At 35.8% G+C, this 27,565-nt stretch overlaps 1 protein-coding gene across 1 annotated transcript; it reads left to right on the forward strand.

Moving 5' to 3' along the window:
• The first annotated feature begins 715 nt into the window (after positions 1–715).
• On the forward strand, positions 716–24,961 carry LOC133796935 (beta-glucosidase 18-like). The gene is made up of 12 exons (XM_062234640.1): positions 716–919; positions 1,059–1,125; positions 1,298–1,356; positions 1,484–1,559; positions 1,656–1,730; positions 1,852–1,939; positions 2,086–2,338; positions 2,921–3,036; positions 3,148–3,403; positions 7,637–7,739; positions 7,883–7,985; positions 24,598–24,961. The coding sequence occupies exons 1-12, from the start codon at positions 752–754 to the stop codon at positions 24,812–24,814; spliced, it is 1,581 nt and encodes a 526-aa protein (XP_062090624.1). The 5' UTR covers positions 716–751; the 3' UTR covers positions 24,815–24,961.
• Positions 24,962–27,565: the final 2,604 nt, after the last annotated feature.

Raw genomic sequence — 27,565 nt, forward strand, 5'->3', positions numbered from 1 at the left:
GATGAACAAAAAATTGAGTATAACAACACAGTTCTTAGGCAGAATGATTGTTTTTTGTGTTCTGAGTTGTTAGTTTGATGAATTATTTGTGATTTTAGTTAAAAAAAAACTCTGATCAAAATCGGGTTTAGAAGTCTATTTAAACCATTTTAGAAAACACAAAATCCAAAAAGTAATTTGTCAAAACACAGGGTCCAAACTGGTAATAAGACAGAACACAAGGTCTAAAAAGGTATAAACCATTTTTCTTTTAACATCGGGTAATGTCTAATGCTGTATGATTTTTATAATATTCTCAAAAAAAACTTTCTTCTAAGTAATTTAAATGTAAAATTAAAAGTAAAATACAAACAAATACTCATATACTAAATAAATATTAGATGGTAAAACTTTAGACTATATATATAATTAAGATATATTAATTTTTTTTTTTTTTTTAAATTTTAAAATACACGCATGATTTTATTTAGAACCATATTCCCTCAACCCGCATAATAAGAAGTTCAAATTTGTATGTGGCTAAGATGGTCGGTGCTGAAATGATGGGGTGGTGATGATTTTGGCAGATTACTAAAGTTTTTTTTATGAAAATATGAGACAACTTTTAAAAAGAAAAAATTAAAGAAACCCACTTTTTAAAGATTTGGGGTGCATATTACTCGTAATATTTATCTTAATTAGAGCGAATTGTTGTGTACTATATAGTCAGGTTCGTTTCACATGCTCACATTCAGAATGAAATAAACAAAAGATGAAATTCAAAATTAGAGCACGTGAACTTTTATTCTTCTCCTTTCTTCTTCTTCTACTTGCAGTTTCTCCTCCTACAGTCCAATGTTCTAGTGAAGAAGAAGAAGAAATCCAAAGATCTCAATTCCCAGATGCCTTCTTCTTTGGAACAAGCACTTCAGCATATCAGGCACTCTTCTTCTTCTTCTTCTTCTTCTTCGATTATTCTTTTTGGTCTGAATACAAAGCAATTTTTCTTCTTTTTTTTTGGACCCATTTTTCTGAGATGTTATGCTACTTTTCACTATGCGTATAATAACTGTTGTCAGGTTGAAGGAGCATATCTTGAAGATGGAAAGAGTCTCGCCAACTGGGATGCCTTCACTCATATTCCAGGTATATATGTAAATTAAATTATGTCGCTATATATAATTAAGTAGGTAAAAAGTTTCAAAGACACAGTATGATCTGTACAAAAAAACATAAATTATATGTATAAAGGGAGATTTTTTTTTTGTTATCTCTAATCTTAATCTTTTCGTGTTGCTATTCATGTTAAATATTTCAGGAAACATTATTAATAACGACAATGGTGACGTTGTAGATGACCATTACCACCGGTATATGGTAAATACTTGTTTTTTTTAAGAAAAAAATTATAATAATTTGTTTTTATTACCTTAGTTAGATATTAGTATAAATAGAAGGCTGATATACTTATAATTAACTCAGTTTTTATTTTTGGAATATACAGGAAGATATTGAATTATTGCATTCTCTTGGGGTAAATGCATATCGATTCTCAATTTCGTGGGCAAGAATTCTGCCTAGTATGTTTATGTTTTGAATTATTATCTCTTGTATGATTCTTGATCTAACTTATTTGCTTTATAAACTAATGATCATCTTGAGGTTTACCAATTCAGGAGGAAAATCTGGCGATGTTAACCCAGAAGGGATTAGGTTTTATAATAAAATAATCGACAGCCTGTTACTCAGAGGTAATATTTACTGTTACATCTAGATATAAAATAAATTATATATATTGTTTCTTAATTATTATTTATTTACTTTATTCAAGTGAATTTGTTTTTTAATAAATGTATTTATATATGTGGGCAGGAATTGAACCATTTGTGACCATTTGCCATTTTGACCTTCCACAATCTCTAGAGGACAAATACGGGGGATGGCTAAATCCTTTAATAAGGTATTTATTCCATTTTGCAATATAATTTGTTAACAAACTAATCCTAGATGTGTGTGTTCTACCACATTTTTCAAATAATTTTGTACCCACTTTTATGACATTAGATTAGTCTCACAAGTGTAATTTTTGTTCATCTGTTATGATAGGGAAGATTTTGTATACTTTGCCGCAATATGTTTCAAGGAATTTGGAGACAGAGTCAAATACTGGGTGACCATAAATGAGCCAAACCATTGGGTGGATTTTTCCTATATAAGGGGAATGTACCCACCGGGCCACTGTTCATTGCCATTTGGGAATTGCTCGGTCGGCAATTCTGATGCAGAGCCTCTGGTTGCCATGCACAACATGTTAATTTCACATGCCATGGCTGCTGATTTTTACCGCAAACACTTTCAGGTAACCACAATGTAGTGAAGTACAAAAATTAGCTAGTTTCTATACATATAGGTCATGTTATAGAATTGTTTTAGATTAGAAAAAAAAATATAAGAAATAAAAAGTATTACAAAATAAATGAGTGAGTTGATCATTTATCGTTAACAAATTTGAAGAATACAAGTTGGATCTCAAAACATAATTTTTTTTTCTTCTTTTCATTAAAATACATGAAGATGGGATTTGATAGAATTAAAATATCCAAAGTGTTTTTAATAGGATTAAGTTATCATATATTAGGATGATTATTTAAGTTGTTGGATTAATTTTTTTTATCCAATCCTACCATCCAAAGCATTGTCCTATTGTATAAATTGCCACTTGTACTTATAACATGCACTAGAGTACTAAATACTAATTTTATAAACTTAGATATCAATTACATTATCCATTATGCCTTGTTTTAATGTATTTATGATATTTAAAATTTGAGATTGCAATCCATTTATTAGATTTGTGGTTATTATTTTTTTATTATATAATCAGTTGGTAGTTGCACATAAATTGGGACAGCTGTGAATTTATTTATTTTGTATGCAACAGGCCAAACAAAATGGGTTTGTTGGAATGGTTGTGTCTTCATTTATGTATGAACCACTAAGAGACAAAGAGGAGGACCGACAAGCTGTGAGTAGAGCCTTGGCTTTCACTATTGCTTGGTAATTCTTTTATGGTTATCATTGGTTGTTAATTAAGATGTAATATGAGTTAAATTTTTAATTTAATTCCATATAGAAATATTTTGACTGTTTTGTGATTGGATTAGACAGGGCGTTAGATCCTGTAGTACATGGAGATTACCCTGAAGAAATGCGAGAGTGCATTGGGTTGAAATTGCCAAAGTTTTCAGCCCAAGAGAGAGAGATTCTTAGAAGAGGCAGTATAGACTTCATTGGTATAAACCACTATTCAACTTTGTACATCAAAGACTGCATCAACTCCACTTGCTCCCCCAAGTCTTATCACCCTATTCAAGGCTTCGTCGAAACCACTGGACTGCGAGATGGTCTCCCCATTGGTCAACCGGTATGCCTATGCACTAATATAAAAGAAAATAAAAATTAATACAAAAATTATAAATTCATTTCTAAAAAAAATAATATATATTAAAAAAATATATCTTTAATATATTTGTTAATTGTTAGGATAATATAGAATATTTTTAGGAATAATTACATTTCCCACTGTAATATAAAACAGAATGTTTAATAAATTATAAAAAATACAGAAGTCCCAAAATTATATATATCTCTTCTATATAATAAGTGTGTAGATAACGAAAATTCTTAGTTTTAACGGTTTTTATTTTTTTTAATGTTAACTTTAAGGGAATATTCTTATATTTAACAGAATATTCTTATATTTAACGGTAGTTTATAAACACTTAAAATTAAATAAAATAAAATAAATAATTAAAAAAATTGAAATAAGATATTTTTGAGATATTTTACAATGATAATTATTTAAAAATAATAAATAATTAAACAAATTAAAATAAAATATTTTTCATATATTTTACGATAATAATTATTTTAAAATAATAAATAATTAAACAAATTAAAATATGATATTTTTTAGATATTTTAGAATGATTATTATTTAAAAATAATAAAATCATGTGTTTTATAACTTAAATAAAATTTAATTAAACTTAAATTCACTTATTAGAATAATATCATATTAAACATATAATATAATCTACTATGAATTAACAACAAATTATTTTAAAAAAAAACCTAGCAATAAACTTAAATTTAAAATCCACGTATAATATTTAATATTACATTAAATATATAATATATAATCTCTTCTTGTCACTCCCAAATTTAAAAACTAGAACAAACTTAAACTTAAACAAAAATAAATAAATTATTTAATTAAAATATGATATTTATTTCAAAATTTATATGATATTAAAATAAATTTAATAAAAATAATTAATAAATTTTATAAATAAAACGAAACATACATATTGCACGTTGCTTGTACCTAATATATATATATATATTGACTTTTGTTTTATTTTATTTTTTTGTCTTTGAATTCCGGCATATGGTTTTCCCCAACCCCCAACCATTTTTTTTACCTTTGTTTTAATAATAAAAGTAATAATAATTATAGTAACTACCTTCAATAAAATAAAATAAAGTAGATTAATTTATTTTTATTTAAAATAAATGTATTTATTAATATTAAAATTAATATTTATACAATTACTCAAAAAAAAAATATTTATACAAGTTACAATATGTTGTTAGTTAAAATTAATATTAATAACTACATGTTACAATATACAGTTAAAGATAATCACAATATTATTATTCTTTATAAAAATATTACATATATTTTTTAAATCATTGCTAGTCAAATCTCAACACTCAATGTTAAACCAAAATCATAACCTAATCCAAGTTTCAAGTTTTGTTACAAAAATATATTTAAAATTAAAAAATTAGTTTTATAAATCTTTGTAATAATCATGTTAAATAAATTTATAAATATTTATGTAAATGTGAGTTACAAAAATAAACTTTTTAGTTGTGAAATTAGTTTTGTAAATTGTTGTTACAAAAATGTAAAACTTGTTTAAAAAAAATATTGTATTTCACCACTATATTCAATAATGTGTTTTATAAATAATAAATATCTTAAATTTATATTTTTAAGTTGTATAACATAAATATGATAGTTCATGTAATTTTTGGTACAATATTGTAACAATATGGAAAAATATAATATTTTTATGTATATTTTGTTTATGATTTTTTAACTATAAAATATTTTCGTAAATGTTAATTACAAAAATATCTTTCTTAGTTGTAAAACTAGATTTGTAAACCATTTTTACAAAAATAAAAAAATTTAGTTACAAATTTGTTTGTAAGTTTTATCTAAAAAAAATCTACAATTCTATAACTGATTTTGTAAATATTATTTACAAACATGTAACAGATATTTACAAATTTGTAACAGATATTTACAAGTTTGTAACAGATATTTACTAGTTTGTAAAAGTTGATCACAAAAAATTGTATTTTACAGCTTTTATTTATGATTTTGCCACTCCGTATTAACACTTTTGTCATTTCGTGTTTTTATCCAAAAATTCTATATTTTTGTAATATACCGTATTTTTCATATTTTCTTTTTTAACTTTTAATGTATTTTTGTAAATTCCCCATATTTTTATAAGTAAAGATTGGGATCGTACAAATTTATTCAAAAACTTATGTGACATAGTTTTGAATATTCAATTATATATTTTTCAAATAGAATTACGTTGTATAAATAGATTATTTTATAATTTAAATAGTACTTTTTTTTAGAAGTTTTTATTACTATTCTATATCAAAGCCAATTAAGAACTTAAGTAGACATGTCCGTTTTTATTTTGAGCGTCCAAGCCTAATATGAGCCTATTGAATAAATATTACTTTATAGGAATTTTTAAAAAATATGCAAAAATATTTGTACGGAAAATTTATTAAAAAAAAATTAAAACATGAAAAACACAATTAGTAGCTAGCTAAAATATAAAAATGTCACATTTTTTTTATCATAGTTATGTTTTCTTTAATTTTGAAGGTAATTTTATTTTTATTTTTTTCCATCATTTTTTTATTATTTTTTTCCTTACTTATTTTTTCTTCAATTTTTTCCTTTTTCTTTTTTTTTTCTACCAATTTTTTCCTTCATCTTTTTTTCTTTCCATTTTTTCATTCTTCTTCTTCTTTTTTTCATTTTAATTTATTTATCTATTTTTTTCTTTCATTTGTACCGTTTTTTTTCTTCATATTTTTTCAGTTTTTTTTATTTTTTATTTTTTCTTTATTTTTGTATTTATTATTTTCTCCTTCCATTTTTTTTTCTTTTTTCACACATATGAGCTTTTTTTTCTTCTTCCATTTTTTTTCATTTTTTTCTACCAATTTTTTCATTAATTTTTTTTTTTCATTTTTCCATTATTTTTCTTCTTCTTTTCATTCTTATTTATTCATCTATTTTTTTTCATTCATCATTTCTTTTGTTTTTTTTCATTTTTGTACTTATTATTTTCTCATTCTATTTCCTTCTTTTTTTTTTCACACATATATTTTAACATTACATAATTATTCTACTATTTTTTTATTTATTATCTTTTATTATTGTAATTTTTTTATAGTTTTTTTCCACTATATGTAAAAAAAAATTCAAATCAATTTTTTCAGCATTTTCTTTTTACTGTAACACTTATAGGAATACCAAAATTTGGAAATAAAACTAATAAAAATATGAAAACGGGAATGGGTAACTGGTTACCTTCACATTCTTTGTGTGTATATTTCTGAGGGTAACTGGTTACTTTCATGTTCTGGTGTGTGTGTATTTATGGTTTTCTTATGGTAACTAGTTACTTATGTTACTAAAATCATAGTTATTTATTCTTTCTTTTTTAATGAAGTGTTCTTCCATTTTTTCCTTCAAATTTGATGTTTCTTTTCATATTTAATATGAGTAACTCGTCACCCCTCTTTGGTAGCTGGTTACCCCTCTTATGGCAGAAAGTTACTCATCTCAGGATAACTGGTTACCCCTCCTGGTGCATGTTATTTAACCTAGCTTTAGGATTTTTTTTAGTGTCAATCAAGTAACTGGTTACCCTACCCAGGATTTGAAAAAAAAAACGCACAATCTTTAAAAAAAACATGTTTATAATAAATAAATAATAATTTTAAAAACAATTCATATTACAAAAAAATTTTTTGCAAAACAACCAAAGAAAAATTTAATATAAAATTAGTAATATAAAAAAACAAATAACCTAAAAAAATATTAATCAAATTACAAACATACCCTTCCAAATTTGATTAAGAGTAAAACTATGGCATAAACCAATTTTTATACAAAAAATATAGGAAAATAAACCCATAAAAGTGAAAATTCTTAAAAAAAAGTCATAGATCAATTTTTTTTTTAGAAAAAGCCATATTTTTGCACACTTTATTAAAAATCTCATATAAAATGTAATTTCCTCTTAATTTATTTGATAGAAATTTATATCACATAGTTAAAATTTTCAAAATTATTAAATATTTATAGGTCCTGTAAATTCAAGTCTTCTAAGACGTACTCTAAATCTTCAAAGACGGCCTTGATCTAAATCAAAACTATAATCAAGTCATTACATGTATACTATTACTTAGTTTTTTTTTTCTCATGAATTATATTGTTATTTTCTTCACTAGTTTTCCAATTAGGTCAAAATTTTCTGTTCTATAGACAGGAAAGGCAGTCTTCTTTGTTGTTCCAAGAGGCATGGAGGAGATTATTGAATACATTAAGCACAGATATAATAACATACTGATGTTCGTTACTGAGAATGGTCAGTACAAATTTACACACCGCATAACTTCTTCTTTTTTTTTTTCTTAAGAAAAAAATTATAGAGGCTTCGTAATATACACAATACGATTGTGGATTTTTTTTTAACATAAAAATAATCTTGAAATTTATAATTTTTCTTAGGATATGCTTCGCCACTACAGGAGAATGAACAAGAACTGCTTCAAGATCTCAATCGCATCAAATTTCATAAAGACTACCTTATTGCTTTAGCCCGTGCAGTAAGGTAACAATCGAATCAAAGTTATACAAGTACATATTACTATTTTATTGTTGGAAAAAAAAAAGGCCAACTTCAAGAAAAAAAAAAAGAAATTTACTAGATTGAGTAAAATTATAAGATAGATCTATTTTACTTCAAATTTCAATATTACATACAATTAAACTCTCTCAATCTCTCAACCCAAAACTCAATACATACTTTGCTTCTCACTCTCAACAATTCAAACTCACTCTCACTTCTCTCTTCAAAACCCCACTCTCACACTCTCCCAAAAGCCCACACTCTCACATGCACGGAATACATAAATATTTATAGAGTAGTAGTTGAGAAATTGACTCAATAGTTCGTTGTATTCATTGATTTGAATAAATAATATATACAGAATTGCCTTACATAGTTTTTAACAAGAATTAGTTTGAAAATAGAACAACGTAACTGATTTAGAGAATCAGGGAATAACAAACTAACAGATTGTAACTAATCCAGCTCGTGAATTTCATCTTCTGATATATGCCTAACAGCCCCCCTCAAGCTGTGATTAGAATAATCTAAGTGCAGCTTGTGACAAAGAAACTCAAATTGAGGAGATGATATAGGCTTTGTAAAAAGATCAGCAGATTGTTCATTGGAAGGCACATATCGAACTTCAAGCTTTCTCTCACAAATAAGTTGTCGAACATAGTGAACATCAATTTCAATGTGTTTCGTGAGTGAGTGAAAAACTGGATTGAGGGCCAATGCTTGAGCACCTTGATTGTCACACCATAAAAGTGGTGTTATATGAGAAGCTTGAATGCTGATTTCAGAAAGCAGTGAGTGAAGCCATACTAATTCAGTGGCAGCAGATGCAAGAGCTCAATACTCTGACTCAGTGTTGGAGCGGGCAACTGCTTGCTACTTTTTAGATCCCCAATTGATGAGATTGCCTCCAAGAAAAAGACAAAAGCCACTTGTGGACTTACGGTCATCCAAGTTAGAGGCCCAATCAGCGTCTGAGTAAGCTTCTAATGTCATGACAGATTGTGGGGAAAAATGTAAGCCAAGATGTATTGGTCCTCTGATGTAGCAAAGAACTCTTTTACAAGCAGTCCAATGAATTACTGTTGGAGATTTGAGAAACTGGCTGAGTTTATTAACTGAGAACGAGATGTTCGGCCTGGCTAAAGTAAGGTATTGAAGTGCACCAATGACACTTCGATACACTTGTGGATTGGCAAAGAGTGTACTGTCACCGAGGCATAGTTTGTTGTCAAGTATCATAGGTGTTATCCAAAAAACAGGCACGGATGACGTGGCAAGTGATTTCTGGACACGTGGCTGACACTTGGCGGAATTCTGCTAGGGTATCGACCAGTAAAGATATTGCAAGCCAAAGGCGGTTGAGGTTTACCTGCGACCAGTATGGTCGCACATTCTGCATGTCTCATGATAATTTTATAAAGATCTTAGTCAATCCCGAGATTGACTCCCATGATTTCCTGAGTATCCAATTATTTAGGAAAGAATATCTGTAACAAATTACTGTAATCCCCCTTGAGCCTATAAATAGAGAAAGATAGCTCAAGGAAGGGACTTTTTGGCTTTCTGATTATCTGAGATTAGAGTGATTCTATTTGATATATTGTTTTGTTCTTCAGAGGTTTGTGAAACTCATTGAACCCTAGTTCTTTGATCACTCCTTTGAATCCTATATCAATAATAGTTCAAGTGGACGTAGGTTGTTACCAAATCCTAGGGCCGAACCACTATAAACTCTTGTGTTCTTTATTGTTTTTGTCATCACATTCATTTCAACGCATTTGTCCACATCAAGCATATTTGACTCCGTGTCAGTTGGCCAAAATCAGGGTCAACATTCTGGTGCTTTCATTGAGAGCTTGATACGGTCATGGCAGCCCTCGAAGTAGCCCTACAACTGGCTAGGAACCAGGCTGCACCTGCCTCGCAGCCTGATCAACCTACAAATGGACCGCCCCAGAGGGGTCCTAATCCTTGCCCGCCTATCCAGCCCTCGAGCCCCCAAAGGCCCGAGCAGCCACCGGTGCCTCAAGACGATGTCCCGCTAAGGGACCCTGAGGCACAGCCTCCATCCCAAGGTGGTCGCGGCAATCCCCCGCAGGAAAGGCAGAATAGGGCCGGGCAGCTACCTCGTAGTCCTAGACGCCATAGGGGCGACGAGCCAAATCCTCCGAGCAGAGGACAGCGTCCTCCTGGTAACAGAAGGAACTCAGAGTCAGGCTCTGCGGTCCAGGGCCCCCCACAGCATAATAATGCACGGGGACCTACCGACCAACGCAGGCCACCCTCTAACGCTCGGGAGGTTCCAGCCTGGGAAGGCAACCGAGGGAACAGTCGATCCCATCATAGCCAATCAAGATTCACATATAGCCATGATTATAACGAGGCCGACTCAAGCAGAGGAAACGCCGGTCAGAGGAATGAAGAAATAGGTGGGGGAAGAAGCCTACCACCTAGGGATGACCAACCCGAAAGACGGGACGCTGGGGGGTAGCGCAGAAAAAATAACGTCTTCAACCGGCTCAGAGCTAGCGAGCAGCGGAGGGGAGACGAGGATTTAAGAGACGTACTCAATGATCGCCGAGAGCGGCACGACGAGTACGTCCCCCCAGCAGCAGAGGCCCCGGCGATTCCTGGCGCCTTACAGGCCCAGATAGATGCCCTTAACCAGGCAGTACAGCAGCTGATCGGGGGAAGAACATCTTATATCGACCACGATAGGAGAAAGGGCACTCCTTTCGTCCAGAGGATAGCTATGGCAGAAACTCCTAGCAAGTTTAAGATGCCTAAGCTTCCGAATTTTGACGGGTATGGTGACCCAGTATCTCACGTCAACAAGTTTAAGATACAAATGGACATTCAGAAAGTGTCTGAAGACGCTCGGTGTGGGATCTTCCCTGCAACACTTTCTGATGCCGCACAGGAGTGGTTTTTCAAATTCCCTCCTGCAAGTATAGTTTCCTGGGAAATGTTCGTGAAAGAATTCTACGGACAGTTATATGCGGGTCGTGTGCACCCGAATGAGGCAAATCAGCTGGTTGAAATATGCCAGCAAGACGGAGAACCACTGAAGGATTATGTCCAGCGTTTTATGCGAGCAACTGCTGGGGTGAAGACAGTGGGAGACGAAGGCAAGATGATGGCCATAACTGCAGGGGTTAAGCGCCGCACGCCTCTCTGGGACAACCTCAGAAAACATGGGGTCAGAACTACCCCGGAATTTTTGGATCGAGCTGATCGATATATCAAGCTCGAGGATGCCATCGCCAATGAAGGGAAGCCCCCAGGCAAGGAAAAAGGGACAGCCAAGCCCGCCAAAGCCGCCAATGGGTCGAAGCCCAACCGCAACGGCAAAGGCAACGGGAACGGCAATGGCAATGGAAAGAATGGCGGGAAACGGCCGCACAATGAGCCTTCCACCTCTGACAATAAACGAGCCAAGGGTAATCGTTATGAACCTCGGTTCACTAACTACACTTCCCTTATTGAGTCTCAGGGAGAGGTTTATCAGGCCACGAGTTCCAGTGTGCCTTACAAAAAACCTGCCCCCATTCAAAAGGATATTTCGAGAAGAGATACTGCCAAGTTATGTCGTTATCATAACGACTACGGACATGATACCAATGAATGCAACCAGCTGAAGGATGAGATTGTAATGCCCCAAATTTCCTAATAAGGTTTAGGACCTTGATTAGGAGGCCGGGAGGGCCATAATGGATTTATTATGGTATTTAATGGTTATATGCATGTTTACGTTAATTATATTATTATATGATGGTGAATGCATGCATATGGGAGAATTTATTATTGTGAGGGTATTTTGGTAATTTGGCCACTGTGGGCATAATTGTGTATTTTGGGTGCATGATTGTGATTAATTAATATAGCCACATTATAAGGTGGATTGGTTCGAGCTATTCGGCATGAGACGATCATGAGATGTAAGTGGTCGGTCTAGTCATAACGGGTTTAAGTTCGGGGCTCGGGGTGAGTCTCGGGGTGAATTTAATGATTAGAGCATTACCGGGAATTAAAGGGTAATGGGATATGATTTATTGGTATTGGGAATATTGAGAATAGCGGGAATTGGAGAGCGTTAATTATAATTAATGAGGTAGGCGGGTAAGGACGGTTTTACCCTCGGAAGCTTTTAGAGGGGTTTATTGGCTTAGGGGCATTATGGTCTTTTGACCTTAAGGATTTATATCAGCCTAAGGGAGTTTTAGAAGGTTGTGGAAACAGAATAAAACAGAGCCAACCTCATCCTTTCTTCTTTTCTCTCTGGTACAAACTTTCCTTCATCCTTCTCTTTGAATTTTGAGAGCCACCTTGAGGAGTTAAGCTTGGAGATCAAAGGGGGAAGCTAGGGAACTTGTCACAGCCATTAAAGGGGATTCAAAATCGTGTTTGAGGTGAGTTCTAGTTATGAATTTAAGGTGTGCTCTGTTTTTTTTGAGTTAAGTTTCGGGTTTCTTAAGTTTTTATGCTTAGAATTGGACTTTGGCAATTGTTGAGTTTTTGGTTGGTTTGAGCTTCAGGTTTTGGTGGTTTTGGACCATTGGGAAGTTTGGAAACTTTGATTTGATGATTTGGAAATGTTTGAATGGGTTTTTGGAAGGTTTTAGAAGTGGAAAAACGAAGAAAAATGGCTGGTGCGAAGTTGGGCCGCGGCCCTGTTCTTGGGCACCGCGGCCCGAGCTTGAAGAAGGTGGTGGAGGCTCTGTCAGGGAGGCGCGCCGCGGCATGGTCCATGTAGGGCCGCGGCCCTTAAGGGAAAAATTTCCCAAAAGTGTGTTTTTGTGATGGAAACTTAACTCTAAGGGCCTAGGATCGATCCTACTACTTAGTTGAGTGGGATTCGATGTTCCGGAGGCTTGGGTTGGGTTTGGAAGTATTTAATTACTCATTTTGATGAGGTTTTATATTTGGTTATGACTAGGTGACCACTAAGGGCTTAAAGGTTGATCGTTCTCAAGGGTCTTTCTTTAATTCGTTCTAGCTCGGATCTGAGGTAAGAAAACTGCACCCTGTGTATATGTGACATGCATGGCTGTTATTGATGCATGTTGGTTGACTATTGAATATGACATGCATGGCTATTATGATGCATGTTGGTTGATTATTGAGTATGACATGCATGGCTATCCTTGATGCATGTTGGTTGATTATTAAGCGTGACATGCATGGCTGTTATTAATGCATGTTGGATTGCTGGATATATTGCATATGATGCATGAGAAACATGTGATTAGGACATGCTTTGTATACTGAGTATGATATCGTCCAGAGCTTGAGCCTCTGTGTTTATGCATGGTCCTAATTGTACTAATACTTGTTTAGTAAGCATGCTGGATACCCTGTTTATAGATATGGAACATGTGATATATGATTGGTGGCATGACTTACTTGTGTTTGACACTGACTAGTCAGGGACCGACTCTAAAGTCGAGAATCACGCATTGAATGGCTCTATGGCATTAATGCTAGACCGACTCTAAGGTCGATGAATCATGCATTGAATGGCTCCATGGCATTAATGCTTGACCGACTCTAAAGTCGAGAATTGCGCATTGAGTGGCTCTAAGGCACTAATGACAGACCGACCCTAAGGTCGATGATCACACATTGAATAGCTCCATCGCATTAATGTGGGACCAACTCTAAACTTATAAGCGCTTGCCTGGTCTATGACCAGATGTTTATAGCCAAGGTATATGACCCCGGTGACTGTTTGTCACATGGCTAGGGGACGCTGTCCATAGCATGACTCTAGAGTCGGAAGGAAGGTTATGTTAGTGACCATTCACCATGCACCTGTCCTGATTAAACTTATGAAAGAATCACTTATCAGTTAAGCCCTGGTGACCCTATCGTCACATGGCTAGGGGGAGCGATGCTCATTATTGTGACTTTTGGCTATTGTCACCTATATGCTTGGACTGATAGTCCTGAACGGTTATTATGATCGTTGTTGATATTATATCATGCTTTGATGTGTTTTCTTGCTGGGCTATGGCTCACGGGTGCTACGTGGTGCAGGTAAAGACAAGAGGAAGCTGGACCATCCTTGAGTTGGAGAGCTTAGGTGATGACGTGTACATATGCAGATGCTCGTCCACCACGGCCGAGGTTTAAAGTGGAACTAGGGGTGAACCCTGTTTTGCTGCTTAGAACGGCCTCTTGTAAATATTTTCTGTAATAGACTCTGAAACTTTATTTTCGAGATCCCAATGTATTTATTAAACGTGCTAGTGAAACGTTACATCCTAACCAAGGTTTTTAAACCCTAAATCGCTAATCATACTTAGTTACACGATTTGGCCAAATGACTCGATTAGCGAGTTTAGCACTGTTTACAAGGCACACCATAGCGGTCCCTGGAGATTGGGGCGTTACAGAGATCGAGTTCCTTATTAGACAAGGACACTTGAGAAGGTATATACAGGCCTCGGGAAATTCCCAACGAGAAGCTCCAGGTGGCAACGAGCAAGCGCTCACACGCCAACGCTCGCCACCTTTGCAGCCTGATCCCGTAACTGGCACATTGTTAACCATCTGTGGAGGCCTGCACCTCGCGGGAAACAGTGGAAAGGCCAGGGAACGATATGCTCGGACTCTGCGCCACGACCAGGACATCGAGATGATGACTATGGATGACCACGCGCCAAAAAAGGATCGGTCAGAATAGGGTGAAATAACCTTCTATGGTGGCGACGTCCAACATGTCCGGTTCCCACATTCTGATCCGCTGGTCGTGGATATCCAAATGGCCAACATGATGGTAAAAAGAGTGCTAGTTGACACAGGAAGTTCAGTGAACATCCTGTATAAATCTTCGTTGGAACACATGAAGTTGTCCGTTAAGGACTTGGAGCCCTGCAACCAAACAATATACGGCTTCTCTAGTGAGGGACTCGCCCCAGCGGGGTCAATCAGACTTCCAGTAACAGCAGGTACAACGCCTGCTACCAGGACATTACTCGCTACTTTCATAGTAGTCGATTGTCCTTCGGCGTACAATGCGGTCATTGGAAGGCCTATACTGGTTGATCTTCGAGCCGTCACCTCAGTATGGCACTTAGCCATGAAATTCCCGACAAACGCAGGGGTGGGACGCGTGTTGGGAAATCAGAGGGAAGCCAGGGAGTGCTACAACACCTCAGTCACGAAGGCGAAGAAGGGAACGTCAAAAAGCACTCCCCCAGATAGGTTGCAGATGGCTATTGATACACAAGCCCAATCCGGTGATGAAGTCACCAAATAGGGTGTTGCCCAAAGTGAGGATAGGGATTTAGATACTCGCTTTGGGGATTTTGAGGAAAATGTTGGACCCGTCGAGGACCTGGAAGAGGTCCAACTTAACGAAAAAGACCCGACCAGAGTTGTGAAGGTCGGGAAAAACTTAGAGCCAACCACGAAGCATGCACTGGTGGAATTTTTGCGGAGGAACCAGGAAGTCTTTGCCTGGTCGCACAAAGACATGACTGGGATAGATCCTGCGGTTATCAGCCATGTCCTGAACATAGACAAGAGTTTTCCACCCGTGTAACAGAAAAGAAGGCTACTCGATAAGGATCGATTTAGAGCCTTAAAAGAAGAAGTCATTAGACTGAAGGAGAATGGATTCATCCGGATGGCGTTTTATCCGTCGTGGGTCTCTAATCCGGTATTGGTTCCCAAGCCTAACGGCAAACGGCGAACCTGTGTGGATTTCACAAACCTCAATAAAGCTTGCCCAAAGGATTGCTTCCCACTCCCAAGGATCGACCAGCTGGTCGATGCAACGTCGGTGACCTAGTGCTACGACGAGTTTTCTTAAATACCCATGACCCCACTACTGGAGTGCTCGGACCAAATTGGGAAGGACCTTACCAGATTGAAGAAGTCCTTCATCTGGGCACCTACAAACTTGCACGCTTGAATTGAGATCTTGTTCCACACTATTGGAACGACGAACACCTGCGCAAGTACTACCGCTAAACAGTCCTTTTTAAAGAACTGACTTGTATTAATTTTTACTTTTTACAAGTTTTGAAAAAGGGTTAGCCACGTTGTATGGCTAATCGCTTATAAGTGTAAGATCTTTCTAAGATCACTCGTAAAGACATGTTTAGTCCATTTTTAATTCGAGATTATAAGGGACTGTGCGCAGCCAGTCATTCTTGCCAACCTTTGTAAATTTATTTTTACAAGTATTTATTCATTACGTGTGTTGTTTTGCTGTATTACAAGTGTTATCTTTACTATCGAGCAGTAATGTTCGCACAGGTCGTGGTCAAGGCAAGTGACCAAGGACCTAAAGCTCCTCGATCACTTAGGGGGCATATAAGGTACATTGATAGCAAAGCATACCAAAAGGTATGTAAACACATGAACAAAATGAGTGAAAGCATGCTACGGTACTTAGAGTATTTTCAAAATTTGTATTTTGTTAAATCAAGCCAAATTACTATGCTAAGTTCGGTCATGCAAACAGATGTTATAATAAAAAAGAAATATTATAATATCATAAGGCATTCTTTTACACCGCAAGCATCACTGCTTGGACGTAATTGTTTAAAGTAAAAGGGAAAGTTTGCTGCTCGTGCAGCAAATTTAAAAATAAAAATTTAGTCTTTACATCACGACCCGTGGGTCGTGTAATTAAAGAAAAATAAAAAGAGAATAAGTTTAAGGAGCAGGAGGGTCTTGCTCAGCAGTCTGGTTGGAGGCATCCTCAATAACTCCTCCTTCCTCTGCGTCAGCGGCCGGCTGGATGCTTGGGGAAGCAGGAACCCTTGCTCTTTCTTCATCAGCAGCTAACCGAGCAGCACAGCGCGCTAGCTCAGCATTTCTAGCCTCTTCTAGAAGGTAGCTGAAGTCGGCACCTTGGTTGTGTCTCCAAAAGTCGTAGAAACACCGAAGTGTCGCATTCTTATACCTCTCCAAATCCTTAGCGTTGGTGAGCTTCAGCTGGTCCACCTGGCTCTCAAGAACAGCTATGGTTTTGTCCTTAGCAAGGTGCTCCTCCTTAAGTCTCTTGACTTCATGATATTGGACTCGACTGGAGTCTTGATACTCGTCCCTCTGCTTCTTCAGAGATGCCTTAGCTGCTTCAGTCTCCGCCAATTTCGCCACCAAGGCATCCTTCTGCTGGGTGACCACCTCCAACTCCCCAGCATGCCGAGCTTCTACAGCCTGAAGCTCCTCGATGGCCTCTCCTGAAACTCCTCGATAGCTTTCACCCGAGACTGCTCGATGCTAGCAATAGCGTGGGTACGAGCAGCAGTTGTAGTCAGCATGGCCTACAGTCAAAGGATAAAAGTTAGAATCTATTACAAGGAAGAAAAAAAAAGCCAAAGAAGGAAAAAATGCGTACACAGGCTATTTCGTTTAGAGCCCTGTTAAGGATCTGGTCGACCCCCATATTCTCTGCCTCAGCTATCGCCTCCTTGCAACGGTCGTGCTTCAGGATATGTGCGAGGTGATCCTTTACTGATCGCAAGGCGCGGTGTGAGAGTTTAGCCCCAGGAAGTTCAGCTTGCTGGGACTGTTCTTTCGTGGCTGCAGGCGAATTATTCGTAGCAGCGGGCGGGGCCTCCTTCTCGGTAGGGACGGAGGTGTGAGCAAAAGGATGACCAGAGAGGCCCATCCTTAGGAGATTCGCCTGTTCGACCCTTCTTGGCCGAAGGTGCTTGGCTGGACTCACCGTCCTGCCTCCTGGCCGACTTCTTCCGTCGAACCAAGGGAACCTCCTCCTCCTGGTTCTGGTATAGGTAAAAAACATTGGGGGAAGCCATCTCTGCAGATAAAGAGGAACATGTAGACAATCAGACAAAGGTACATAAAAATCATGGCAAAACAGGAAAAAGGTCATAAAGTTTAATACCCGAGCTACAACTACTAGTCGCTATACTACTGACTCTATTAGTCATACACTCACTATCTGGCACGAAGAAGTCTGGCCCTAGATTTGGAGTATACGTAAAATTTCCGTCCCTGTCAAACAAGTGGCAGGGAATTGGCAAGCTATTTAAAAGCAAGATAACAATACCGTTTTCGTCTGAGGATTCATCCAGGTCTATGAAAGACTCTGTTGCCTTTTGTTTCCCCTTGCCATGGGGCGCAGAAGGCCTTTCTGCTGAAGGAACGCCAGTGGGTTCCCTGATCGTAACCCCCGTTGGTCTCCTTCTAGGAGGAGACGCCGGAGGTTGCTGCTCGGGATCCCCCTCGGCCGTGGCTTCATGATGAAGAGCCAGGAGGCCAGATAACCTCAGATTTTCATCAGTGACCAGGGACTTAACGCTTTTTTCAGCGTCTGCCATCCTGGCCAGTGCGTTGGACCTCAACACCATGTCTGGTGTTGGGTTCGGACGTAAACATGGTCCTGAAAGCCATAATATACTTTAGAGAAGTGCAGAAGAATGTGCTAAGGAAAAGTATCGACTAGTGAAAGTAGCATTTACCTCCTCGAGCGAAGACCAGGTTGTTCATCGTCATGTCTGGCGTGAGGAAATACTCTCTACTGTATTGCCCCACGTTAGAAATGAAAGTAGTCTCACTCAGGAACGTTCGGTTTGTTTCCTGGTGACAGAGATGAAAGAAGCCCGTCCCATATTGTTGAGCGTTGGACTTAAGGTCAAAAAGGAAATTGACCTCATGAGCGGTAGGTTCTGGCCATTTTTTGAGTTTATAGAGGGTATAGAGTGCGACCACCATTCTATATCCATTTGGAGTAATTTGAAAGGGGGTGTCACCGAAATAGTTGGCCACCCCCTGATAGAAAGGATGTAGAGGGAGGATAGCCCCCACCTCTATGTGATACCTGGACCAAGCGCTATAGACACCCCCTGGCAGGTTAGCTCTTTGGTCAGCAGCAGGGATTGCAAGGTTAACCCCTGTAAGAGGATACTTCCTGCGATAATTGGTAAGCATCTGGGGAGTCACTTGGCTGGTAGGGGAGAGATACCACTCGACATCAGGAAGGTTTTTGTGACGCCCCGCGTCACTATGGCTGCTTTCTGGGATGACGACTGGCCCTACAAACCAACACGAGTCTTTTCAGCGTGCTTTGTCCTCACTCACATGCTTCCTAGGAAAACTTTCCAGGAGGTCACCCATCCCTAGATTACCCCAGGTCAAGCACGCTTAACTTTGGATTTCTCAAGTGATGGGCTACCGAAAAGAAGATGCATCTTGTTGATATAGGTAGTACTCATCAATCCATTGAAGCCCTCTTCAACTGTGTAGTCCCATACCTACACAATCTTAGAATCATCACACTTGACCTTCCCCAGGCGGTGTGGGATTGTACAGCTTACCCGGTCTTTCCCCTTACGGATCACGGGATTCTGACTATCACAATCACGGGATTCTGACTGTCACAATCAATTTTGAAAGTTTTTTAGAATAACGCTAGTCAAGTATAAAAGTTCAGCTTTTATACAACATCATTCTAATAAGAAACTAAATTTTTCGCACGAACAGTTTGGAAAACAGATCAAAAGTGAAAGCAAAAAGTTTTTTTTAAAAAAAAAAGATTTTTCAACTCCTTTTAGGGCGGGAAAAACTTGGTTTTCAGCTAGCATAAAAATCGAATTTTTACTTCGGTTTAACGTCCCAAAAGTCGTGATCTCAACTATCAAACTAACTCGTAACTCCTTAGTGGCAGAGAAATATCAGTCAATATAGTATCACCCATTAAAACTCCCTACTGACATGCATCTCAACCCAGAAGCGAATGAACCCAATAGACAGTCTACAGAAGCATGCACGGAAAACATATAAGGCATAAAAGTCCAGAAACTTACCAGGAGAAAGGTCGTGGAGATTTGAGAAAATTTTCGGGCGTCGAAGAACTCTAGATGTAAATGGGGGCTCTAGTGTTAGGGTTTCTTGAAAAAGTGATGGCTTGCGTAAAAAGAAAAAGGAGACTTTGAAGAGACTATATATATTTTTGTCCGTAAGCATTAAAAGGAAGTAATCATCAGTTTCCCCTTTTTCGAAGCATGGGGAAGGGTGATGGCCATCGAAAGGTTACTTGGGAAGCGAAAAGCCATGATTAGACAAGGGTAGGTTGCTTTTTCCAAGATTGCACGAATTGTTCTGACAAGTCTGGTGGGGTAACCGAAGGATCGTTTCCTCAAAAGTTTATTCATTTCTCGTAATAAATAAACTTGGGGGGCAAATGTTATCCAAAAAACAGGCACGGATGACGTGGCAAGTGATTTCTGGACACGTGGCTGACACCTGGCGGAATTCTGCTAGAGTATCGACCAGTAAAGATATTGCAAGCAAAAGGTGGTTGAGGTTTACCTGCGACCAGTATGGTCGCACATTCCGCGTGTCTCACGATAATTTTATAAAGATCTTAGTCAATCCCGAGATTGACTCCCATGATTTCCTAAGTATCTGATTATTTAGGAAAGAATATCTGTAACAAATTACTGTAATCCCCCTTGAGCCTATAAATAGAGAAAGATAGCTCAAGGAAGGGACTTTTTGGCTTTCTGATTATCTGAGATTAGAGTGATTCTATTTGATATATTGTTTTGTTCTTCAGAGGTTTGTGAAACTCATTGAACCCTAGTTCTTTGATCACTCCTTTGAATCCTATATCAATAACAGTTCAAGTGGACGTAGGTTGTTACCAGATTCTGGGGCCGAACCACTATAAACTCTTGTGTTCTTTATTGTTTTTGTCATCACCTTCATTTCAACGAATTTGTCCACATCAAGCATATTTGACTCCGTGTCAGTTGGCCAAAATCAGGGTCAACAATGGGTGTTGGAACTTCTTTGGCAGTATGAAAGCTGGTTTTCCGGAGTAATTCAGTAGCATATTTTGATTGAGTAAGATATATACCAGAAGAAGTTCTTATGGCTTCAAAACCCAAAAAGTAGTGAACCGAGCCAAGAGATTTGAGTGCAAACCGACTATGAAGTTGTTTGATCAGAGCAGCAATGAGATCATTATTGGGTCCGGTTATGAGGATATCGTCCACATAGACAAGAACATACAAAGAAGCATCCAACTTGTTTTTGTAAAACAGAGAAGAATTTGATGTAGAACATTTGAAACCCCAGCTGAGCAAAGTTTGTTTGAGCTGTTCAAACCAAGCTCTAGGTGCTTGTTTGAGGCCATAGATAGCTTTCTTAAGCAAGCAAACATGATTAGGAAACTCAGAGTTGATGAAGCTAGTAGGTTGTTTCATGTAGACTCTTTCATGAAGAATGCCATTGAGAAAGGCATTATTTACATCAATTTGCTGAATGTCCCAACCATAGGTGACTGCAAGCGAAAAAATTACTATGATTGTAGAAGCTTTCACAACAAGGTTGTATGTGTCTGAAAAATCGAGTCCTGGTGTTTGTTGGAAACCTTTTGCTACCAGCCGAGCCTTGTATTTGTCTAAGGACCCATCAACCTTGTATTTAACCTGAAAGACCCATTTGCAAGTGACTATATGCATATCATCTGTAGGAGGAATTAGAACCCATGTGTTGTTTCGCAGGAGTGCAGTATATTCAACAGTCATTGCTTGATTCCAGACAGGTATTTTTAGTGCTTCCTTGACTGAAGTGGGCATTGTTTCAATGTGTGATGTAGCCAGATACACTTTAGGTTTATAAATACCTAATTTTGACCTTGTTTGCATTGGATGCCCTAAAGGAAGATGTGGCTGCTCATGAGGTATAACATCAGAGTTTACGTGTTCTTCATCAGCAGGATTGGAAGAAGGAGACATGTGTGAACTGTGAGCAGAACTGGAGGTTTCAGCAATAGACTGTGTAACAGTAGGTGGTATGGCAGCGTGTGCTTCAGGTGCTACTTCAGGTAAATGATTTGTACCAGCTGAACAAGAAGAAGAAGAGGCAGCAATGGAGACTGTTGGTGGGTTGTTATTATGGGTTGGTATTGAGGTGGGTATAATGAAAGAAGGAGCATTGAGATTGTTGAATGTTGAAGCTGTAGTAGTGGAAGGAAAAAGTTTGGAGTAGGGAAATTCAAACTCATTGAAGTTTACACTCCTAGCTATGTAGATTCGACCACTAGAATGGAGATACACGGTTGACACAAAGGCATCCCACCAAAAGAATAATGGTAATTCGGCTTGAGCTAAGAGGGTGAGACCAATTTCTGTAACATGTCTATGTTTGCGTTTGACTCTTCCTTGTTGTTGGTGAGTGTGTGGACAAGGACGTCTAAAAAGAATGCCTAGATGTTGAAGAGGTTTTTGAAAGGAGCGGAATTCACCACCCCAATCTGTTTGGAAGTTCTTTATATGAAGTTCAAATTGTTTTTCAACCATTGTTTTGAACTGAAAAAAAATAGGAAGAGCTTCTCCCTTGCTGCGTAAAGGATATATCCAGGAATATTTGGTAAAATCATCTACAAAAAGAATGTAATAATGATATCCTTCAGGAGAGGGGTAGGGAGAAGGACCCCAAAGATCCGAATGAACCAATTCTAATGGTGTGACTAATTTTAATGTAGAACTTGGAAAATGCATTAAATGATTCTTGCCATATTGACATGCTTCACAGAATTGGATAGCAGATTTTGAACATGAAACATTGATTTTATTTAATACTTTGGACAAAATTACAAATGAAGGATGTCCAAGTCGGTTGTGCCATAAGGCAGCAACACGAGAGGACGGATTACAAGATGAAGTTGAAGAAAAATTACAAGATATTGATGAATTTGTGGCAGGGGTATCGGTCTGTGATGTTGAGGTATCACTTAGGTATGCTTGAGGATAATGAGGTGAGGAAACAGAGGGATGTTGCAGCTGGTACAGTCCATGTCTAAGTCTTCCCTAAAGTAGTACCTGTTTCAAAGCAAGATCCTTAACAAAGCATACGTTAGGTGTGAATTCAATGGTTACATCATTGTCCAAAGTAAATTTAGAAATGCTGAGAAGATTTTTCTTGATTGCTGGTACATGTAGTATATTCTTTAGATGCAAATTTCTGTTTTGAGTGGGAATAAATGAATCACCTATATTGTGAATAGAGAGTTTGGTACCATTACCTACAACCAGTTTGTCCTTGCCTTTGTAGTTGGCTGGTGTAGTGAGATTTGTTGCTTTAGGGGATATGTGATGCGATGCTCCACTATCCATGTACCAGTGTGGATCGACAATATCAGCAGGGGTGGCAAGCAATGCTTGAGGAGAAGTGTTTGTAGACTGTGTTTCAGGGCCAGGATTTGATGCTTCACCCTGATAGCTGAGATCAAAACGGTGATAGCATTTCAGTGCAGTATGTCCAGGTTTGCTGCAGACTTGGCAGATTGGTCTGTTGTTGGAGGTGTAGTATGCACAGCCACCATTGGTACGGCCACTACGGCCACGACTTTGAGTGCCTTCACGTCCACGAATCCCTGAGTAAGAGTTATTGTAGGACGGATTTCCAAATCGTTTGTTGGAAGAGGCATAGTTTGCCGATGGATTGTGAAGATCCACGGTTGCAGCAGCTAGTTTCTGTTCAAGTCTCATATCATGATTCTGTAGAACAAATTGAAGCTCAGAGAAAGTTACAGTGATGCGTGAGGTGAGATTCACCACAATAGATTCATACTTGGGACCTAAACCTCCAAGTATATACAGGATTACTTCATCATCAGTGATGTCTTGACCAGCAGCCATTAGAGCATCGAAAAGGCACCTCATCTTGAGAATGTATTCGTCGACTGGAGTATAACCTTTCTTGGTCATTTGAAGATTGATTCGAAGCTGGAGAATACGGGCTCGAGAATGATTGGAGAAGAGTTGATTCAACTCAGACCAGATGTGAGCCGAAGAGGTGCAGCGGGCAACGTGACCTAACATATTTTCCGAAATGGAATTGGACAACCAGCTCATCAAAAATTGATCGAGGCGAAGCCACTGTGCAAACTCAGGGTTAGGAATTTGATGATTTGGATTGGCTGGATCAAGAATATGAAGAGGCGGTCGAGGACGATCTCCAGTGAGGAGGCCTTCAAGGTCATGTGCACGAACTGTTGGTAGCACTTGGGAGCGCCAGTAAGGATAGTTGGTTCGGTTTAGTCGGAGATTGAGTGCCACCATGTTCGCCGGAATTGAGAGCTGTGGAGCGGAATTGGTCGTCTGAGATGAACTGCCAGAGTGAGAAGCCATTGGTGAACTTTCGAGGACTTGGAAAGGAGAACAAAGGAGCTTCAAGAATCGTTGAGAGAGAAAAAGAAAAACGCTGGCTAATCTGATACTAGTTGAGAAATTGACTGAATAGTTCGTTGTATTCATTGATTTGAATAAATGGAATATATATAGAATTGTCTTACACAGTTCTTAAGAAGAATTAGTTTGAAAATAGAACAACCTAACTGACTTAGAGAATCAGGGAATAACAAGCTAACAGATTGTAACTAATCCAGCTCATGAATTTCAATCTTCTGATATATGCCTAACAGTAGTAAAATTTGGATACCAAGACCCCTTGTCCAACAAAATACTCATTTTATACAAATTAGTAATTACCAAAAAAAATTAAAAATACTATAAATAAAAATCATAATTAATTAGAATCAATACTCAACAATTATCATAATCTCTCTGTCTTTGACTACATGTTCTTATTATGGTGTTTATAGAAAGGGTGCTAATGTGAGGGGATATTTCATTTGGTCGTTGATGGATAACTTTGAGTGGGCTGATGGCTACGGAACCAGATTCGGGCTATATTATGTGGATCGCACCACACTCAGACGTTTCCCCAAACTTTCTGCCAAATGGTTTACCAGCTTTCTTACTGACACCAATGCAAGTGGGCATAGCCACCACGAGGGAGTGTTTTTGGAAAGCATTTGATTATCATGAATACTCATGAATCATTAATTATATCGAATTAATCCCCTTAAATGGGACTATAATTTGAATAAAAATCCACTATCGCCAATATCCTGTTGCTATCCGGTTTCTTTAATAAAATACTGTTATTTGTCAATTATTATTCTACTTCGCGTGACTAACACAAATCTATTAGTTCTGTTTGCCTTAATTTTTTTTTTGGAGTAATTAATGACACATAATTATTTAAATATGCCATTAATTATTTAAATATATAATTTATTAAAATTATATCGTAATCAACTTTGTTTGTACTTTTTCGCAAGTCATGCCATGTAGCTGTAATATACTCATATATATATTAAAAAAATTAAGGTTTATACTTTATTTTTTTATTTTATATTTTATCACATTACCTGTTTAGATTATATATTTTAACAAATTATTTTTTAGATCTTGTAAAATAATTCAAATAGAACCCTAAATCTGATTTTGGTCAAAGTTTTCTAAACTTAAATCACAAATAATTCACCAAACTAACAATTCAAAACAAAAATAAAATTACTCTGTTAAAGATTGTATTGTCATATTCAATTTTTTCTTCAACAAAATTGAGTTTAAGAGTCTATTTGAACCATTTTACAAAATATAAGGTCTAAAAATAATTTTTTTAAAATACAAGATCCAAACAAGTAATCAGAAAAAACACAATATCCAAAAACATACAAACTCAAATATTATTTTGTTTATAAGTGACATCTATTAATTTTGTATAATTCTGTTAATTATTTTTTTTTGTTTTTTCATTCAATTTACAATCTTAAAATTCTTTTTAAATTTAAATAATTATTTTTAAAAATATTTTGTATGAGCAATAAAAAATTATAAAAAAATTAAATATATTAAAGTTTATAAATTGATGTTATTATAGTCATTAAAAAATAATTTGACTAAAAGAAAATGTTCAAATGTTTTTTTAAAATAAATTATAACATCAAAACTTAATTTTATAAAAGTGTAAGAATTTAGAGACAAAAATAGAATTTCGCACAAATTTTGGTGACTAAAATAGTATATTTGTTTTCTTTATACATGACGGTATTTATATACTTATATTTTATAACATTTTAAACCTTTTGTTTAATAAATAATTTCATTAATATTAAAACAGGATAAAATTTTAGACTCGAGTTTTTTTTTATTAATGATTATTGGTGTAAAAAAATATATAAAAGTCTTTGACAAATTATACAAAATAAGGTGCTATTTGGTAACACTTAAAAAAAAAGTTTTTTATTTAATTAATTAAAAAATTGACAATTAAACATAAAATTGTATTTAGTAATTCTATTTTTATTTATTATTTTTTAAAAATTTAATTAAAATTCATTAAATTTTGAAAATAATTTTTTTTTCACTTTCAAAATTTGTTTAAACCATTTTTAGGTTGTGTTTGGTAAAATTTTTGTTTTTTAATTTTTTAAACACAAAAAAGGAAATAAAATTTTATTTTTGTTTCTTTATTTTTAAAAAATGAAAATATGTTTGGCAACTATTTTTGTTTTTTGTTTTTAAAAACAAAAAATAATAAACGTGTTTGATAACTTTTGTTTTTATGTTTTGTTTAACAATATAAAGTGTTGATTTGAAGAAGAGAAGAAAAAAATGAAACGAAAAAATAAAAACTGTTTAAAAAAAATTTGAAAGTGAAATTTTTTTATTTTCAAAATTTAATAAATTTTAATTAAAATTTAAAAAAATAATAAATAAAAATAGAGTTATAAAACACATTTTATGTTTAATTTTCAAATTTCTAATTAGTTAAATAAAAAACTATTTTTTTAAGTGTTACCAAACAGCCCCTTAAATTTTTTCATTTTTTTTTCTTCTCTTCTTCAAATCAACACCTCATTTTGTATTGTTAAACAAAAAATAAAAATAAAAGTTATCAAATACATTTATTATTTTAAAAACAAAAAATAAAAATAGTTACCAAACATATTTTTATTTTTAAAACATAAAGAAACAAAAATAAAAATAATATTTCCATTTTTGTGTTTAAAAAATTCAAAAGTTAAAATTTTACCAAACACAACCAAAATTTGTTACAAAAATTTATTATAAAAATCAGATTATCATAAAAAAAAATGGAAAAGTTTTCTGGAGAATTCTCCTATAGGGGCTTCACTTTAAGCCCTACCGGTGGGGCTCTCAGTGTTCTCGACCTTTGAACAATTTTCGGCACGATTTTTTTATGACTGTGTATATTGTAGCTATTTAGAGCATCGGTGCGATTTTTAGAAAATTCTGAATAGTTTACAATATCGAAAACTAGGTTCAAACATGTTGTTGCACGCGTGACTAATTTTTTTTATGCGCGTGGAAAACAACATGTTTGAACCTATTTTTTGGTACTGTAAACTATTCGAAATTTTCTGAAAATTTGCAGGATACTCTAAACAACTACAATATATACGGCCATAAAAAAAATCGCACCGAAAACTATTCATGGATCAAGAATAATGAAAAATCTCACTGATAGAGCTTAAAGTGAAACCCCTAGGAGAATTGTCAAAAAAAAAAAATTATGTAACAAAATTATATAAAAGTAATGAATGTCACGTATAAGCAAAATAACGAACTTTTTGAACATGAATTGCTAAAAAGCACAAACAAATTATCACAATATAATTTTCATAAAGCAATATATATTTAAATAATTAATGGCATAATTTTTCTTCAATAAAAAATTAATTAAATGTGATTAAATAC

Source organism: Humulus lupulus, chromosome 8, assembly GCF_963169125.1.
Source record: "Humulus lupulus chromosome 8, drHumLupu1.1, whole genome shotgun sequence".
Lineage (NCBI taxonomy): Eukaryota > Viridiplantae > Streptophyta > Magnoliopsida > Rosales > Cannabaceae > Humulus > Humulus lupulus.

What these genes read in the sequence shown, in the direction of transcription:
- LOC133796935 (XM_062234640.1), top strand. Translation starts at nt 752, where the DNA reads ATGAAATTCAAAATTAGAGCACGTGAACTTTTATTCTTCTCCTTTCTT. An exon ending in GTGGGCAAGAATTCTGCCTA is followed by an intron (nt 1,560 to 1,655) that starts GTATGTTTATGT and finishes TTACCAATTCAG; the next exon opens with GAGGAAAATCTGGCGATGTT. An exon ending in CGACAGCCTGTTACTCAGAG is followed by an intron (nt 1,731 to 1,851) that starts GTAATATTTACT and finishes ATATGTGGGCAG; the next exon opens with GAATTGAACCATTTGTGACC.